Source organism: Cebidichthys violaceus, unplaced genomic scaffold, assembly GCF_023349555.1.
Source record: "Cebidichthys violaceus isolate CVI_PGR_0920_01 unplaced genomic scaffold, fCebVio1.0.p SCAF_9, whole genome shotgun sequence".
NCBI lineage: Eukaryota > Metazoa > Chordata > Actinopteri > Perciformes > Stichaeidae > Cebidichthys > Cebidichthys violaceus.
The window spans coordinates 2614552-2631725 of record NW_027176975.1 but is presented as its reverse complement, the minus strand read 5'-3'; the positions used below and the strand labels follow the sequence as shown (position 1 = coordinate 2631725).

The following is a 17174-nucleotide window of genomic DNA, read 5'->3' as shown; positions in this document are numbered from 1 at the left end:
AGATGTGGACCACAAGACCCACAGCTGAAACCTAATCTCTGATCAAAGAACGATTTAAAAAGTGTGAATTTTGAGTAACAAATGGCCGCCCTCTTGAAAAATAGCAGCCGTATTGAATTTTGATTGGCACCATTGAATTTCTCGTGTCAAAATACAAACATTTTGATGTCAAGATCATTAAAATATGTCCAGCCATTCAAGTTCTACAGTTAAAAACCTATATTCACATTTTTGGCGGCGGCCATCTTGAAAAATGGCCGCCATCTTGGATTTTCAGGTGGGTACTGGGCTTTACTGAAAGAGCGGGTCCATTATTCATGCCAAATTTGGTGCTTGTATCACCGAGTGAAATCTTCTTATGGAATATTGACTTAATCTGCAGCACTATACCTTCTCTTACGCTATGACAATGCTAACATCTAATTTGGAATCTACAAGTATGAATATATGAATATGAAACAACCAATGATTTAGGTACAAATTAGAAGCAACGGTGATATAAGCTCAAATTGTATTTACAAAAATAACACTTTTTACTTGTTTTCTTAATCTAAAAACATAAAGAGAAGTACGTTTTTGATGTTTGACGTCCCTTGAACTTGTGTCTGTCTGGGCAGTTGGCACGGTTACGACCACGAGACATGTAATGACAGCTTTTAAAAAGCGTCTGTCTGTTGTGATCGAGCTGTACTGTCACCACGACCCCTCGGCTGCCTCCACCATTCATCCGTTTGTTTTTTTTTTACTTTGGTTTGCAGGTGAGCACCAGTCATCCTGATTTGATGAAATAAAACATAAATAAAGGGTTGCCTGCAGGCTGTGGGTGTGGTTTAAACTACATTTTAAACAGTTATTATCTGCAAAATGTTTTAAATTCGGCCCAACATCACGCAGGAAACGCATTTTGCACTTTGTGTGATGGACTTTGTGGCGAGACGCTACAGGCTAAAGCATGTTATTCATGCTCTGGTCAATTTTTTGGGAGATTTTGCTTCCTAAACAACAAGCCTTCTTTAAACATGTTCTTTAGACATTTCAACAAAACGCGCGATACAAAAAGTAATCGTCTCAATGTGAGCGATTAACCGGGGAAGTTTCGCGGTGACGTCGAACAGTGACCGCAACTTCTGGACGTTAGCGAGATGAAGAAATTAAAGAACTGTGATCGAAGACAGCTGCAGCCACTTCACACAAGCACCTGGTCCTGATTACAGGTGGTGATGGAGATTTAGTTTAAAAGCTCCTGCTCTCTCTCTCTCTCTCTCTCTCTCTCTCTCTCTCTCGCTCGCTCGCTCGCTCGCACATAAACACTCACAGAGCAAAATGACTGTGTCGTCCCCCCCCCCGCCAGTGATGGTGGTCTATAACAGTGCTTTCATCTCAGACCTGCAGAGAACAGAACAGCACCTCTGACCAACAACACGGCAGCAGAGAGAGGGAGGCAAGCAGGCACAACACAGGTAAGAGTGGCTTCTTACACAAAAAGCTTATTTAAGATGCTTCAATATTTCAGTTAAATACCTACGAACATGTTTTAAACATACCAGTTGTTTTTGTTTTGTTTTAAACGTCCGTTAATTCTTCATACTTTGACGTCACCTTCATGCGCCGTAGAACACCCCCCTGGCTCCGATTTTGCGAAGATGACGGCGGAACCGGCAGCCGATCGCGGTGCGGACTGCGGCCCGGCGTGCAACGAGTCGGCGGCTCCGGAGGGCCGGGGTCCGCCGGCGTTGGTCGACGCCTGGCTGGTCCCCACCTTCTTCGGCCTCATCATGCTGGTTGGCCTGGTCGGGAACTCGCTGGTCATCCACGTGGTCACCAAGCACCAGCAGATGAAGACCGTCACCAACTTCTACATAGGTACCATTTTAGAAGCAAACCAGGTCCTCTTTGTCCGGTGAAAGAAGGGGAGGAGTGCCTTGTCCAGGAGTTAAAGGTGGTCTGTTAGCAGTGTGACAGTAGAAGTATTTGGTGGAGCTAACAAATTACATTTGATGTGGTTTTTGTATTGGTTAGTCGGTGAATTTTGAAAGGTATAGATCTCAGTACTTGCTCATGTTATCGGCATTGACGCAGTTATTTATGGTCTTTTTTGCCCCGGCGAATGCATCTCACCTCGACATGTCTTCACCTCGACATGTCTTCACCTCGACATGTCTTCACCTCGACATGTCTTCACCTCCGTTTCTCTGTTTAGTGACCATAGTGCTCTTGTCCCCCTCCAGTAAACCTGGCTACCACCGATATCTTGTTCCTGGTCTGCTGCGTGCCGTTCACCGCCACGCTCTACCCACTGCCCAGCTGGATCTTTGGAGAGTTTATGTGCCGACTGGTGAACTACCTTCAGCAGGTTAGATATAGATGCACACGGTGTGGAGATCACGGTCCTAGCGATGCTATAGTACTGCAGGTATACCGTATGTCGTTGTGTGCCTCCGCCCCTCGGTCAAGTTACAGTTTACATCAATGTCCTGTAAATTGTCATAATATGATTTATTGAGTTACGGCCAAAAAGCACGTGTTTTGTGAGGTCATAGTGACCTTTGACCACCAAATTCTAATCGGTTCATTCTTGAGTCCAAGTGGATGTTTGTGCAAAATTTGAAAGAAATCCTCTCAAGGCGTTCCTGAGACATCCCGTTCACGGGGAAGACGGACGGACGGACGGACGGACAACCCGAAAACACATAAAAATGTCTCTGTGCAGCTAAAGGAACAGAGTTTCTTTGTGTGCGTCAGGTGACCGCTCAGGCGACGTGCATCACTCTGTCGGCTATGAGCGTGGACCGCTGCTACGTCACCGTCTATCCTCTGCAGTCCCTGCGACACCGCACGCCGCGCATGGCTCTGGCCGTCTCCGTGTCCATCTGGATAGGTATACGCCACCAACGAACACAACCACGCACGCATTCACGACCTCATGCACACACACACACAACTTCTTTTTTGTTTCCCTTTCAATGACCCTCTCCAGGCTCCCTGCTCCTGTCGATCCCCGTCGCCGTGTACCAGCGCCTGGAGGCCGGAGACTGGTTCGGTCCCCAGACGTACTGCAGCGAGGTCTTCCCCTCGGCCCGCCTCCAGAGAGCCTTCATCATCTACAGCTTCCTGGCCGTCTACCTGCTGCCCCTGCTCACCATCACCGCCTGTTACGCCTTCATGCTCAAGCGCATTGGGCAAGCCAGCGTGAATCCCATCGACGGCAGCTACCAAGTAAGGGTTGCTTTGCTATGCGTTTGAATCCTCGGAGAGGACAGAATGTGATTGCGATCGTGACAACAAAGCCTCCCTGACTCCAGCTGCAGGCTCAGGCGGAGCGGGCGGCGGCGGTGCGGGCGCGAGTCTCCCGGATGGTGGTGGTGATGGTGGCCTTATTCCTCATCTGCTGGGGCCCGATCCAGGTCTGCATCCTCCTCCAAGCTTTTGGCCTCCGCAGCTACGTTCTATACAAGGTGACTTACTCTCTGTGATGTGTGATGAGTTCATGCAACTAAAGGCAATCAACGGTCAAGAATTAGTTGCCAATAGAGCGCCGCAGGAATGAGTCCAAAAACCAGGAAGTGAGTCAGCATTGTTGCATTCCTGAAATAAGATCTGAGGAGATTTTAACATTTTGTTCTACAACATAGAATATGTGCGTCCTTTAAACGGCGGTTTCTAACAAGCAAACTATCATCACACTGATTGGTCCTCCTTCACAGCCTCGTTGTGTATTGTCCCGCTCATCGTTTTTACTTCTGCCCGTTTGCCACGGAGCTTATTTTATGCAATTATCCAAAAGCCAATGGAAAACCCTCATTGGCTTTTTGTCAAGGGAACAGGTGCAGAAAAAAAAAATCCAGAAAATTCTCGAAATTGACCTTATTTTTTAGGGTATTCTTTGTGACGAGGTGTGGATCTAACAGTCTAAGTTTAGCTCTTCCAGGCGATGGCAGGATTGTGGTCACAGATATTGATGCGACACAGATCGATGCCCTTTCACCTTAATCTCCATCTTACTTCTGCACCCGCAGCTGAGGATTTGGGGTCACTGCATGTCTTACTCCAACTCCTCCGTCAACCCGCTGGTTTACGCCTTCCTGGGCAACAACTTCAGGAAGGCCTTCAAGCACGCCTTCCCCGCCGTATTTCTGTGGCGCACGAGGCGGAGAGTCAGGGTGGGAAACATGGAAGCAGAGGAACGAGGAGAGACGGATCGCCCGGCACCCAAAGGAGAAGCAGAGATGCACTTCCTTTCATCTGGGTCCTAAAGGTCATCGCTGGGCATTTCGGACACTGCGGTGCGCTCATTGTTTATTTATGGTTTGTCCTGGAAATGAGAGCGGTCTGCTCAACCTGGTATATCTGTGTGTGTACGTACACACACACACACACACACACACACACACACACACACACACACACACACACACACACACACACACACACAGTTGAGTTTTCCTGACTTTTGGGTATATTACATTGATTTAATTAATCTCCTGGAGACTTAACCTAACGATAACAATGACTGTTACCAGCCTAATTCTAACCTTACCTTAACCTTAAAATATAATGATTTACATGGGGGGGGGGGGGGGGGGGACGTGCATCATCTCCATTTTGTTCCCAAAATGAAGGCGAGTCCACACAATGTGTAATCAGATTGACGTCCTCACAAGATGGGTAAAACACACACACACACACACACACACACACACACACACACACACACACAGTCATGTTTCCATCACTTTAGAGGACATGCCATTGACTTATATTCATTTCCTAGAGACTGTCCCCAAAAGGAAGGTGAGTCCCCACAATGTGTAAAAAACGCGCGCACACACACACACACACACACACACACACACACACACACACACACACACACAGTGGAGAGCAATGTCTACCTTGTGATCTCTTAAAAGGGACAAACCAATCAGGAGCACATGGTGACATTCACAATCTGCTGAATCACATTTATCTAATTTAGCTGATACTTAATCAGATTAGTGGACGTAACAAATGTTTGAGCTCCTGGTTTCATCACATCTTTATCTCCTGAGCTCCTGGTTTCATCACATCTTTATCTCCTGAGCTCCTGGTTTCATCACATCTTTATCTCCTGAGCTCCTGGTTTTATCACATCTTTATCTCCTGAGCTCCTGGTTTTATCACATCTTTATCTCCTGAGCTCCTGGTTTCATCACATCTTTATCTCCTGAGCTCCTGGTTTTATCACATCTTTATCTCCTGAGCTCCTGCTTTCATCACATCTTTATCTCCTGAGCTCCTGGTTTTATCACATCTTTATCTCCTGAGCTCCTGCTTTCATCACATCTTTATCTCCTGAGCTCCTGGTTTCATCACATCTTTATCTCCTGAGCTCCTGGTTTTATCACATCTTTATCTCTGAGCTCCTGGTTTCATCACATCTTTATCTCCTGAGCTCCTGGTTTCATCACATCTTTATCTCCTGAGCTCCTGGTTTTATCACATCTTCATCTCTGAGCTCCTGGTTTTATCACATCTTTATCTTCCGAGCTCCTGGTTTCATCACGTCTTCATCTCCCGAGCTCCTGGTTTCATCACGTCTTCATCTCCCGAGCTCCTGGTTTCATCACGTCTTCATCTCCCGAGCTCCTGGTTTCATCACGTCTTCATCTCCCGGGCTCCTGGTTTCATCACGTCTTCATCTCCCGAGCTCCTGGTTTCATCACGTCTTCATCTCCCGAGCTCCTGGTTTCATCACGTCTTTATCTCCTGAGCTCCTGGTTTTATCACATCTTTATCTCCTGAGCTCCTGCTTTCATCACATCTTTATCTCCTGAGCTCCTGGTTTCATCACATCTTTATCTCCTGAGCTCCTGGTTTCATCACATCTTTATCTCCTGAGCTCCTGGTTTCATCACATCTTTATCTCCTGAGCTCCTGCTTTCATCACATCTTTATCTCCTGAGCTCCTGGTTTCATCACATCTTTATCTCCTGAGCTCCTGGTTTTATCACATCTTCATCTCTGAGCTCCTGGTTTTATCACATCTTTATCTTCTGAGCTCTTGGTTTCACCACGTCTTCATCTCCCGAGCTCCTGGTTTCACCACGTCTTCATCTCCCGAGCTCCTGGTTTCATCACGTCTTCATCTCCCGAGCTCCTGGTTTCATCACGTCTTCATCTCCCGAGCTCCTGGTTTCATCACGTCTTCATCTCCCGAGCTCCTGGTTTCATCACGTCTTCATCTCCCGAGCTCCTGGTTTCATCACGTCTTCATCTCCTGAGCTCCTGGTTTTATCACATCTTCATCTCCTGAGCTCATAGCTTAACGTGTGTGTAGGATACTAGCTCTTCTAGTAACAGAACTACAGCATCCAGCCATCTTGGAAAGGTGTTGTCCAGCAACAAAAGCCTTTTAACATTTCTTGCAAAAATGGTAATTTTTTTTTTTTTTACGGTAATCCGTACTTGTAACATCCGCCGAGCTACTGTTGATGTCTGTGTGCGCAATAGGAGGCAGAGCAAACATGAATATAAATGGAATCAAAATATGAATTATTAAAGTTGTGTGTTTTTGCTTTTTGTCGTTTTGTTTATTTCAGTGTAAGCGTGTTGAGATTCTCTTCCCCTTCAGCCGAACACAAAACCCGTATATTTGCAGAGACTCTGTACCGTTAAGTTGCTGACCATGCACTGATTTTGAAATGTCCAAATTCCCATTGATTAATTGACGATGTTGTGAAAGAGCAGCCGAAGGTTATTCCTCCTGTATTGTATTTCACACGTTTCCCGTGGCTGCGTGACATTATTTAACTGTGTACATCTGTTACTGTGACGCTAACGGCTCAAATTAAAAGCGCTGAAGTTTGTTTTACTGTCTGTCTCGTGCGCCATCAGAATCTTTTTTTTGGTGGCGTGACCGCGGAACCAGTCAGTGCGGAGCTAAAACGATATCCACCAATGAGAGACGTTTACCAAACACTACATGTGCTGTCAGCCAATAGGACGGCTTGCTGGCAGCTTTGGGGAGGGGAGGAGGTCCTCGTGCTGCCTTCAGGTGACGTCAAAACAAATTGTATTTCTAAAGAGTGCACAAGAACAACGCGAAATGTGACGATTCAATAAAAGGCTGGAATCAAATTCAGATTTTTGCACAGAACAAGGACTGGTGGCCTCTTATGTCACAATATTTACAGCCTTGCATCACTTATACCGTTTTTTGTCAGCCGAGCGCACGAGTTTACGAGGCGGTACCTGAACGCAACATTTCACACACCGCTGGATAATTTGCATCCACGCCGACGAGCTTGTGCAGGAGGGCGGGAGGGGAGGAAACCATCCACACCGCTGAAGCAGAGCAGAGCAGACATCCACCGGGACTCTCTCTCTCTCTCTACATCATGGAGCAGAAACAAACCATCAACTTTGGCGCCGGACCTGCAAAACTCCCGCCGTCCGTAAGTTGGAACCCTGCACTTGTGTGACGTTAATAATGTTGAACGGTGGAGAGAAAAGAATAAAAGGTGCGAAACACGAGCCAACTTGTTACTAAAATGTAACGTTCCGCGTTTAGCCCACGTCTTCAGCATTTCGGCACTACTTTATCTCCGTAACGACAGAGAGACGTGTCCGCGGCGGTGGCAGAGACTGACCGTTGGTCTCCCTCTCGGTGCTGAAAACTGCGTGTCGAGTTGCATCATCCTCATTCGTGTGGAAAACCGGCTCCTGATTTTTTTTTTTTTTGGTGCTTCACCGGCAGCAGCGCGAACTGCTTCTAGGATCTAAATGACAGACAGTGAACTGTCAGAAAGAGAAATCACGCTCTTCAAACTCATGCGCGTTTTACGGTAAAACATGTGCAGAGGAAAAAAAAAAGAAAAGGCAGCGTCGTCTTATAGGTGTCACTTTTCCCTCTGCAGTTGGCACAGTCGTGTGTGTGTGTGTGTGTGTGTGTGTGTGTGTGTGTGTGTGTGTGTGTGTGTGTGTGTGTGTGTGTGTGTGTGTGTGTGTGTGGATCCCAATAAACATATTGACAATAGGGTTGTAACGGTATGAGACGTTCACGGTACAATCTCACAAAAATATTGCAGTATACAGTTTTACACTATATTATTATTATTATTATTATTATTATTATGATGGTGCTGATATCAAATATCCCGATTGTTTTGACCAAACACCTTTTTAATATTGCGAAATATCCCATATTAATATTATTATTGTTATGATCCATTACAATGACCGTTAGAGGAACAAGAACATCATTTTTATAATAATAAACATTACTATAAACCTGGTAAAAACAATAACGTACAACAGTTATATGTTAGTTTACATGTTAGCAGCACTATAGCGGGTTCAGTTCACTAGCTGTGAGTTTTGTCCCATGATTATTAATAACTAACGTGTCCTGTAGGTCAGGGGTACTCAATTAAAATTCCAAAAGGTCCAGATTGAGATAATCTCCTCGTGCAAAGGGTCCGGAATATTACGATAACATCTAACTTGAGCTGTCTCTAATCTCTATAAACGTATTCAAATCTGCTTAATCTTAATTTGGAGGAAAAGCTCTATGAATAAGAGGGACACTATATTTCATAGTGTTGAAAACTGTAGTTCTGTATCATGATGTTGTACAGAAGTCTAGTCTAAAATGACTCTACTTCTCTCTAGTGTCCACCAGGGGGCGACTCCTCTGGTTGTATAGAAGTCTAGTCTAAAATGACTCTACTTCTCTCTTGATTTATTCCCTCAGTAAACATTGTAAACATGAGTTTATGGTCTCAATCTCTAGTTTCCAGTCTTCTTCAATACAGCATGATGTTCATTTAGTACATTATGCTCCATTTAGAGTCAAACAGACCATAAAGCAGGGGATGCTTTAGGGGGTGGGGCTTACTGTGATTGACAGGTCACTACCAGAGCTTTATACACCGTTTCTACGTCACTCCTCCGCATTCCAAATATGGCAACTTCTTATCATTGGTTGCAAAAAAAAAAACAACAACAACATGGCAACGATGTATTCCAAGATGGCGACGGCCAAATCGCCGAAGCCGAGGCTTCAGAACATCAGTCCACAAACCGATGGGTGACGTCCAGTCTACGGTTCATAATGATGATTTTTGGGGGCGTGGCTTTGGAAGGGAGGCCTGAAGGTGTTGGATTACCAACCCTGCCTTTATGTGGTGCTTTTTATGTTTCAGGTGCTGCTTCAAGCACAGAAGGAGCTCCTGAACTACAGCGGCACCGGGATTAGCGTCCTCGGTGAGTGGACCTACGTACGAGACTAAACCGCCGCGTTCCTCACCATCGAATGTCATCAGAATGTGTGTAAATGACGTTGGGATTAAATCAAACATGTTTTCATATTCTGTTCCAACCAGAGATGAGTCACCGATCAGCAGACTTCAACAAAATCATCAACAAAACGGAGAGTCTGATGAGAGAGCTGATGTAAGTGCTTTCACATCCTCCTCCTCCTCTCCTCTGTCCTCCTCCTCCACTGTACTTCTCCTCCTCTGTCCTCCTCTCCTCTGTCCTCCTCCTCCTCTGTCCTCCTCTCCTCTGTCCTCCTCTCCTCTGTCCTCCTCCTCCACTGTACTTCTCCTCCTCTGTCCTCCTGTCCTCTGTCCTCCTCCCCCACTGTACTTCTCCTCCTCTGTCCTCCTCCTCCACTGTACTTCTCCTCCTCTGTCCTCCTCTCCTCTGTCCTCCTCTGTTCTTCTGTCCTCCTCCTCTGTCCTCCTGTCCTCTTCCTCCTCTGTCCTCCTGTCCTCCTCCTCTGTCCTCTCCTCTGTCCTCCTCTCCTCTGTCCTCCTGTCCTCCTCCTCTGTCCTTCTCCTCCTCCTCTGTCCTCCTCCTCCTCTGTCCTCCTCCTCCTCTGTCCTCCTCTCCTCTGTCCTCCTCTCCTCTGTCCTCCCACTTCACCACAGCGCCATCGCGACACTTTCAAGACCATGGGAAACGTAAACACAGTATTTCTGAGTATGCAAACTAAAACGATGATTAATGGGACAAGTATGGACAAGATGGCAGTAATTGCATTGCCGCATTAATAGTTACATGCACATTCTCTACTGTTCCTTTTCAGTCCTCTAGCTGTTTCTCAGGATACTGATGGCTGAATGCCAAAGACGTTTAGGGTTTAGGGCTGCGCTACTCGTTGGGTTTGTCAATCCAGTAGGTTCGTCTACCAAGTTATTAATGCAGACGAGTTGAACTTTGCTCTAATATTTCATTATTATTTTTTTCTCTCTCTTCGCAGGAACATCCCCGACAACTACAAGGTGATGTTCCTGCAGGGCGGCGGCTCGGGACAGTTCAGCGCCGTTCCCCTCAACCTCATTGGCCTCAAAGAGGACCGGTGCGCCGATTACCTGGTGACCGGCACGTGGTCCGAAAAGGCTGCGAAAGAGGCGGCGAAGTACGGCAAAGTCAACATCGTCCACACGAAGCTGGATCGTTACACGAGTGAGTCGACGGGCTTCGTTGTGTCGATTCCAGGCGGCAACCTTCAGTTCTGCCGAGTGAAGCCGATGCGGAAGTGTCTTTAAAGCGGCATTCTCTCTAGTGTCCACCAGGGGGCGACTCCTCTGGTTGTATAGAAGTCTAGTCTAAAATGACTGGAAAAAAAACGTCACGTGCCGTCTGGTTGGTTTTGTATTTTTCTTTTTGATGTTCTGACCTGACATAGTGAGTTTTAGTAGTTTTAGTGCGATTCCCTCTGCTGAACATGGTCGATCATGTGACTTACTTGTCCATACTGATCATGTGACTACTTGCTAATATGTATAACATTTTTTTTTAAAAAAACAGCCAAAAGGAAATTATTTTGTGATTGCCCTGATGAATGAAGGGCATAATGGCTGAAACCGTAAACCTGCATTCTCTCTAGTGACCACCAGGGGGCGACTCCTCTGGTTGTATAGAAGTCTAGTCTAAAATGACTCTACTTCTCTCTTGATTTATTCCCTCAGTAAACATTGTAAACATGAGTTTATGGTCTCAATCTCTAGTTTACAGTCTTCTTCAATACAGCATGATGTTCATTTAGTACATTATGCTCCATTTAGAGTGTTATTTAGGTTAATATAATTGGGTGAATTGTTACAAACTTCTGTTCATTGGTTACAAAAAAAAACAACATGGCGACGGCAAAATCATTAAACTCGAGGCTTCATAACGTCAGTCCACAAACCAATGGGTGACGTAACAATGACTACGTCCACTTCTTATATACACTCTATGGTTAATTCACAAGCAGAACAATAATGGTCTTTTTGTGTGGGGTATGTATATAGTAGGTATGTACCAGAGACGAGGTTTAGTCCCTGATTGAAAGTCTTGCAACTAAAGTCATTTCTAGGATGATTATTTTTTTTTTTACGAGACATCATGTCTCACCGTAATCAAGAATTCACGAGTTCACGCTCGCATTCACTCCTCCGAGCAATTCAGAGTCCTCAAGTCCTCGAGCCACAGTAGTTCTGGCGGCGTTCCCGGGCTGTTCCACAACAAACAATAGAGCCGACCGCCAGTGAAAGACTCTGGCACGCCAGCAGACTTTTCCGCGTGGTTGAGTCCGACTGGGGAACAAGACCCGGACAGGGAGCGGTGCGAATGTTCCCGGTCCTCCCCTTTTTTAAAGTCAATGGCTTGATTTTCAGAACCGGATTTATAGATAGATAGATAGATAGATAGATAGATAGATAGATAGATAGATACTAACTTTATTGATCCCGCGAGGGGAAATTATTTTGTTACAAGCAGCAATAGGTTACAGGTAAAAAATCTTAATATTATATAAAAAGAAAAATACACATGTCACAATATATACAGTTATAATATAGTAAAGATGTTATATAAAAAAAGCACACTATATACACAGTGAATAGAACAGAATAATATTAAATCAACTAAATAAACAGCAGTGCAGAGGTTTAACGATTTGATTTGTCCCGAGGTGATTTATTGTACAGTCTTATAGCAGTAGGCAGGAATGTTCTCCTGTACCTGTCCTTGTGACAGTGGAGCTGGATCAGTCTGTTGGAGATAGTGGTCCTCTGTCCCTGCAGTAGGTGGTGCAGAGGGTGGTCCTGGTTATCCAATATGGATGATAGTTTCTTCAGTGTCCTCCTCTCCACCACCTGTTCCAGATAGTCTTGTTTACAGCCGATGATGGAGCCGGCCTTCTTAACCAGTTTGTTAACCGATAACCAAAAGTCGGCGGTTTAATTATGTCCCCCTCCAGAAATCCCCGACCCCAGCAGCTGGACCCTGAACCCCTCGGCCTCCTACGTGTACTACTGCTGCAACGAGACGGTCCACGGCGTGGAGTACGACTTCACGCCGGAAACAAACGGGGCGGTCCTCGTCAGCGACATGTCCTCCAACTTCCTGTCTCGACCCGTGGACGTGTCGAAGGTGAGGACGGGGTTGATACCGAATGCGATGTTCAGTTCTTTCCTTGCCGGGCCTCCTTGTCCCCCAAAGTTAGGGCATCGTATGTCCTTACCTGTCGTACGTGTGTCCTCTTGTAGTTCGGGCTGATTTTCGCTGGCGCTCAGAAGAACGTGGGCTGCGCCGGGGTCACCGTGGTCATCGTGCGGGAGGACTTGTTAGGACACGCTCTGAAAGAGTGTCCCATTGTCCTGGACTACAAGGTGCAGGCTGAAATGAACTCCCTCTACAACACGCCTCCATGTTTCAGGTACAAACTCTTTGGTTGCATTTTTCATGGTATAGGACAACGCCAGGCTAGCCGTTACCCCCGTTTCCAAGCCTTATTGTATGCTAAGCTAAGCTAACCGGCTGCTGCTTTACATGTAGCATAGAGATGTGAGAGGTGTCGGTCTTCTCGTCTAACTCTCGGCAGGAAAGCAAATAAAGAGTATTTCTTTAAGGGCATTTCACAACGTAAAAAAAAATAATATTCTTACCCTTTTTTTTACTTTGTCGGTTCAGCATCTACATCATGGGTCTGGTTCTGGAGTGGATTAAGAACAACGGCGGCAGCGCCACGATGGAGACGCTCAACAAGCAGAAGTCCTCCATGATTTATGACATCATCGACGCCTCTAACGGTTTCTATGAGTAAGTATCGCACAACCTCCGCAGCTGAAGGTCCCGGTCTACGGTTCCGTTTCAAGATTTTAAAACTTTTTGATCTCGCCGCGTCAGCGTGAAATATTGCCCGACGTCTCCGGCTGAATGATGGTCTAACTCTTCAATGTACGATGAAGAATGAAGTAAACGATACTGTAGCTCCAACAGCTAAGAAGGAAAATAATGAACACAAACGTTGACCACCATTTTGGTTTCCTAACAGAATCCAGCTCTCTCATTAGACCGCAAACTTTTTAAAGTTGCTAAATTCCAAATTCAGAGCATTTCTATCGCCTCTCAACATGGCCAACGGATGAGTCGGCTAACGGCGCTAACAGCGCTAACGGTGCTAACAGCGCAGATGACGGCAACAGGTGTTTAAACAAACACAAAATGCTTTTTTTTGGCGGGAAAACACGCTTGAAGTCTCCTTCAAAATAAGAGCTCTCTTTCACAACATAACCAAAGGGGAAAAAAAATACCAATGCATACACAAGCAAACTAAAGGCCATGTAGTATAGAGTGACGGTAATGATGATGAACACTGGTTAATAAGTCATGAAGGGGGAAAATTAAACGACATACCGCTGTGTCCCCCCCCGTCCAGGTGTCCCGTAGACGTGACTTGTCGGAGCCGCATGAACTTACCCTTTTATGTGGGGAAGAAGCAGGGAGACGAAGCCTTGGAGAAAGAGTTTCTGGCCGACGCCTCCAAACGGGGAATGATATCGCTGAAAGGACACAGGTCAGTCCAACCTGCATGTAGACTCTACTGTACTGCTGTGTTTGAAGGGTCGCTAGAGAGAATACCGGGTCCCGAAGTTTAACGCAAGTAAGTAAAAGTCGGACATGAACGCCAGCGGCCCGATGCGCCACGAATCGGTTTGCTTGTAATGTTGTTTTAGAGTTGGAGCTTTGTGCGCCTCAAACGTGGCGCTTTGTCTCCCCCTGCAGGTCAGTTGGAGGGATTCGCGCGTCTCTGTACAACGCTGTGACAGTGGAGGACACTGAAGCCCTGGCCGCCTTTATGAAAGAATTCCTGAAAGAGCACCAATGAAACACCTACAATTAATCAATTAAAAAAAACAACAACTACTAGGTTTACTAGAGATCCATGTTGGATGTTGAAGCATGTTTTGTAAAACCCTTTCACTGTCCATAATAAGCTAACCAGTATTGTCTTAATGAAGTCTGTGTTTCATAGAAACCCTACTGTACCGTTGACTAACAGTGCTTTAATCTTCATACTGTAGGTCATGTTTGTGACTTGTTTACATTCCAGTAAATCTAACTTGCCAATATTTCCATGTTGCAGCGTCGTTTCTTGTCTTCAGAGCCGTTTTACTATTGACCACATTTTTTTGGTAATCCAAATCCCTTATGAACACAATAATCACATTACAGGTATTGTTTGAATATTGACTAATATACCTTTTTAAAGGGTTTGTTCACCAATGTACCACTATGGTAGTATTTAGCCATGCAGACAGTTTGGGTTTTGTTTGAGTAGCTTTTTAGAAATTAATCTTGAGATTTCTGCACCCAACCAAATACAATGGAAGTGAATGGTCTAAATATGCATTATCCTATACAAATGTGTGCTTATTTGCAAAGATTTCCACCACAGAAATCTGAACGCTCGATAAAGTCGGGATCAAAATTCTTGTTTTAGTTTTGACATATTGGGGTAAAAAGATTTTATAGACAAAATTTTGGAATATCTCTTTTTATAACTCCATAAATTTTGCAAGCAACCTTCAGAACATAGAGAGGAATGAAAGTGTAACGTTTGGAGTATGTAAGAGCTAGCAGTCTGTAAATATACAGTATGTTCTGTAAAATTAGACATTTTGAAGACGCTGCAGGTGAATAAGGTAAAGAATGTAACACATTTTTTTGTTAAATTTTCGAAAATTTCATGTTTAAATATGTTATTGAGTCATTGATGGTAACATTTGGTGAGTTTAGGAAAAAATATACAGACGCAAATGGACAATGTAGTTAAAGAAAACATCTAAATGTATATTTAGATGTTTTCTTTACTAGCCTGAAGGAAGACGTACTGTTTGTATATGTATGTTTGTTTAAAATGCATACATGTACGTCTCTGTTGTCACTACATGGATTGACTGTCGCAGACATTTATTATCTTATTATTGTATTAATACAAATATAAACATCATAAAACCTTGGTTATAAAGGCCAAAATTAAAAATAAAATATAAAATTATGAACCCAAACATAAGTGACGACAAGAAAACAGGACTAGAAAAAGAAATGGAGTAAAATCAAATCAAAAGAATCAAAGAAAAGTTAAATTAAAATCAACATAAGCTCTCAAATAAAGGAACGTATTAAGCAGGGATTTACAAAACTTGACCCCTGACCCCTAACCCATGAGATGCCCACATATTTTGATTCTCAGACACGTTGTGCCGCTAACAAGCTTGAACACAAATGGAACCTGTTTTTCCTGCAGATAACCTCTAGGTGGAAGTGTTCATCAAGAAACGAATGTTTGCAAACCGTGGAGGCATCAAATGACTCGTCTCACAGTGATTTTGTCCACCCCATTGAGTCCGGCTGTGATGACATTAAATGTTGATTAAATCATGTTGCCAACGCATATAGATATTATATAATGATCGTGTTCCATTATAGATAATGTGGTTATTAATACACGCGAACGATGTAGTGAAACAAGTAATTACTGCTAATGGCTCAATTGAGAGAGAGAGAGAGAAAATTAATTGTGTCGTATTCACACACACACACACACACACACACACACACACACACACACATGTTACCATTACTTAACATGACATTAAATTGAGTTGCATTCGTTTCCTGGAGACTTAACTCTTGCATCACGCTAACCTTGACCTAAACCTAATCTTACCCTAACGATTTACATTATGAGGAAGGAAGGAGGAGTCCCCACAACAAGAGTAATACACTAACCTTAACCTAAATGTACCATAACCTAAATCTGATCTTAACCTAAACCTTAGCCTAGAACCTAACCTCAACCTAACCTTAGCCTAAACCTGATTTTACCCTAATCTTAACCTAACTTTAGCCTAAACCTGATTTTACCCTAGTCTTAACCTAACTTTAGCCTAAACCTGATTTTACCTTAACCCAACCTAAACCTGATCTTAACCTAAACCTTAGCATAGAAACTAACCTCAACCTAACTTTAGCCTAAACCTGATTTTACCCTAACCTTAACCCAACCTGAACCTGATCTTAACCTAAACCTTAGCCTAGAACCTAACCATAACCTAATCTTACTTTAACCTTAACCTAACCTAACCTTACTTTAACCGTAACCTAATCTTACCTTAACCTAACCTAACCTAAACCTAATCTTACCTTAACCTAACCTAACCTAAACCTAATCTTACCTTAACCTAACCTAAACTAAACCCAATCTTACATTAACCTTAACCTAACCTAAACCTAATCTTACCCTAACCTTCAATTTCACCCTACAATGTGATTATTTACATCATGGGGACGTGTCCTCAAAAGGAAGGGGGAAGTCCCCACAGTGTGATTGTGTTAACAGATGTATGTCCCCACAACACGAGTAATACGCACACATCACCTGATACGGTCAACTCACCACCACCGGGTCCTCGACTACATCAACCTATCAACCTCCAGCATTTATTCCTCACAAAACGCATTTCAAGCACTGGAACTATACTAACTAGAGGCCCATCCAGGAGGACCAACTCCTCTCCTCATGCAGACTTGTGTTAAAGGACTATTAGTGTGTAGCGGGCCTGCCGTTAATAGAACACCAGTTGCACCGCTTTGCCAGCGCTTTTCTCTTTTCATACTTTGCAAATCTATTGGTGCGTGAACGGTTGTATGGCTGGAATAAGTGGGAATTGAACTACCGACCCCGCAGCCTCTCAAATGTTTTCAGGCTTAGCGTCTGTATTATGTCGCAGCTCACTTTAGTGAAAAAGCAAGATCCTTTAAGTGATGTTTCCCATTACGTTATTTTTGTCCCACACACATTCAATAAACCTCTCCAAAGCAGGAGGTGATTGTGAAGTGTTGCCTCTGAAACGGAG

The 17174-nt window shown here is 44.4% G+C and overlaps 2 protein-coding genes across 2 annotated transcripts; both read left to right on the top strand.

The window, feature by feature from the left end:
- The first annotated feature begins 1643 nt into the window (after window positions 1-1643).
- On the top strand, window positions 1644-4253 carry kiss1rb (KISS1 receptor b). Its single transcript, XM_068703375.1, has 6 exons — window positions 1644-1863; window positions 2229-2353; window positions 2743-2878; window positions 2978-3216; window positions 3303-3455; window positions 4017-4253. Exons 1-6 carry the CDS (start codon window positions 1644-1646, stop codon window positions 4251-4253), a joined length of 1110 nt encoding a protein of 369 aa, XP_068559476.1.
- A 3023-nt stretch (window positions 4254-7276) lies between these two features.
- On the top strand, window positions 7277-14384 carry psat1 (phosphoserine aminotransferase 1). The gene is made up of 9 exons (XM_068703441.1): window positions 7277-7433; window positions 9183-9243; window positions 9363-9432; window positions 10244-10449; window positions 12230-12402; window positions 12519-12688; window positions 12943-13071; window positions 13691-13828; window positions 14038-14384. Exons 1-9 carry the CDS (start codon window positions 7377-7379, stop codon window positions 14138-14140), a joined length of 1107 nt encoding a protein of 368 aa, XP_068559542.1. The 5' UTR covers window positions 7277-7376; the 3' UTR covers window positions 14141-14384.
- The last annotated feature ends 2790 nt before the right edge of the window (window positions 14385-17174 follow it).

Coding starts and splice junctions, on each gene's coding strand:
- kiss1rb (XM_068703375.1), top strand. CDS start 1,644: ATGACGGCGGAACCGGCAGCCGATCGCGGTGCGGACTGCGGCCCGGCG. Junction 1,864..2,228: donor CGTCACCAACTTCTACATAG/GTACCATTTTAG, acceptor GTCCCCCTCCAG/TAAACCTGGCTACCACCGAT. Junction 2,879..2,977: donor CTCCGTGTCCATCTGGATAG/GTATACGCCACC, acceptor GACCCTCTCCAG/GCTCCCTGCTCCTGTCGATC.
- psat1 (XM_068703441.1), top strand. CDS start 7,377: ATGGAGCAGAAACAAACCATCAACTTTGGCGCCGGACCTGCAAAACTC. Junction 12,403..12,518: donor GACCCGTGGACGTGTCGAAG/GTGAGGACGGGG, acceptor GTCCTCTTGTAG/TTCGGGCTGATTTTCGCTGG. Junction 13,829..14,037: donor ATATCGCTGAAAGGACACAG/GTCAGTCCAACC, acceptor CTCCCCCTGCAG/GTCAGTTGGAGGGATTCGCG.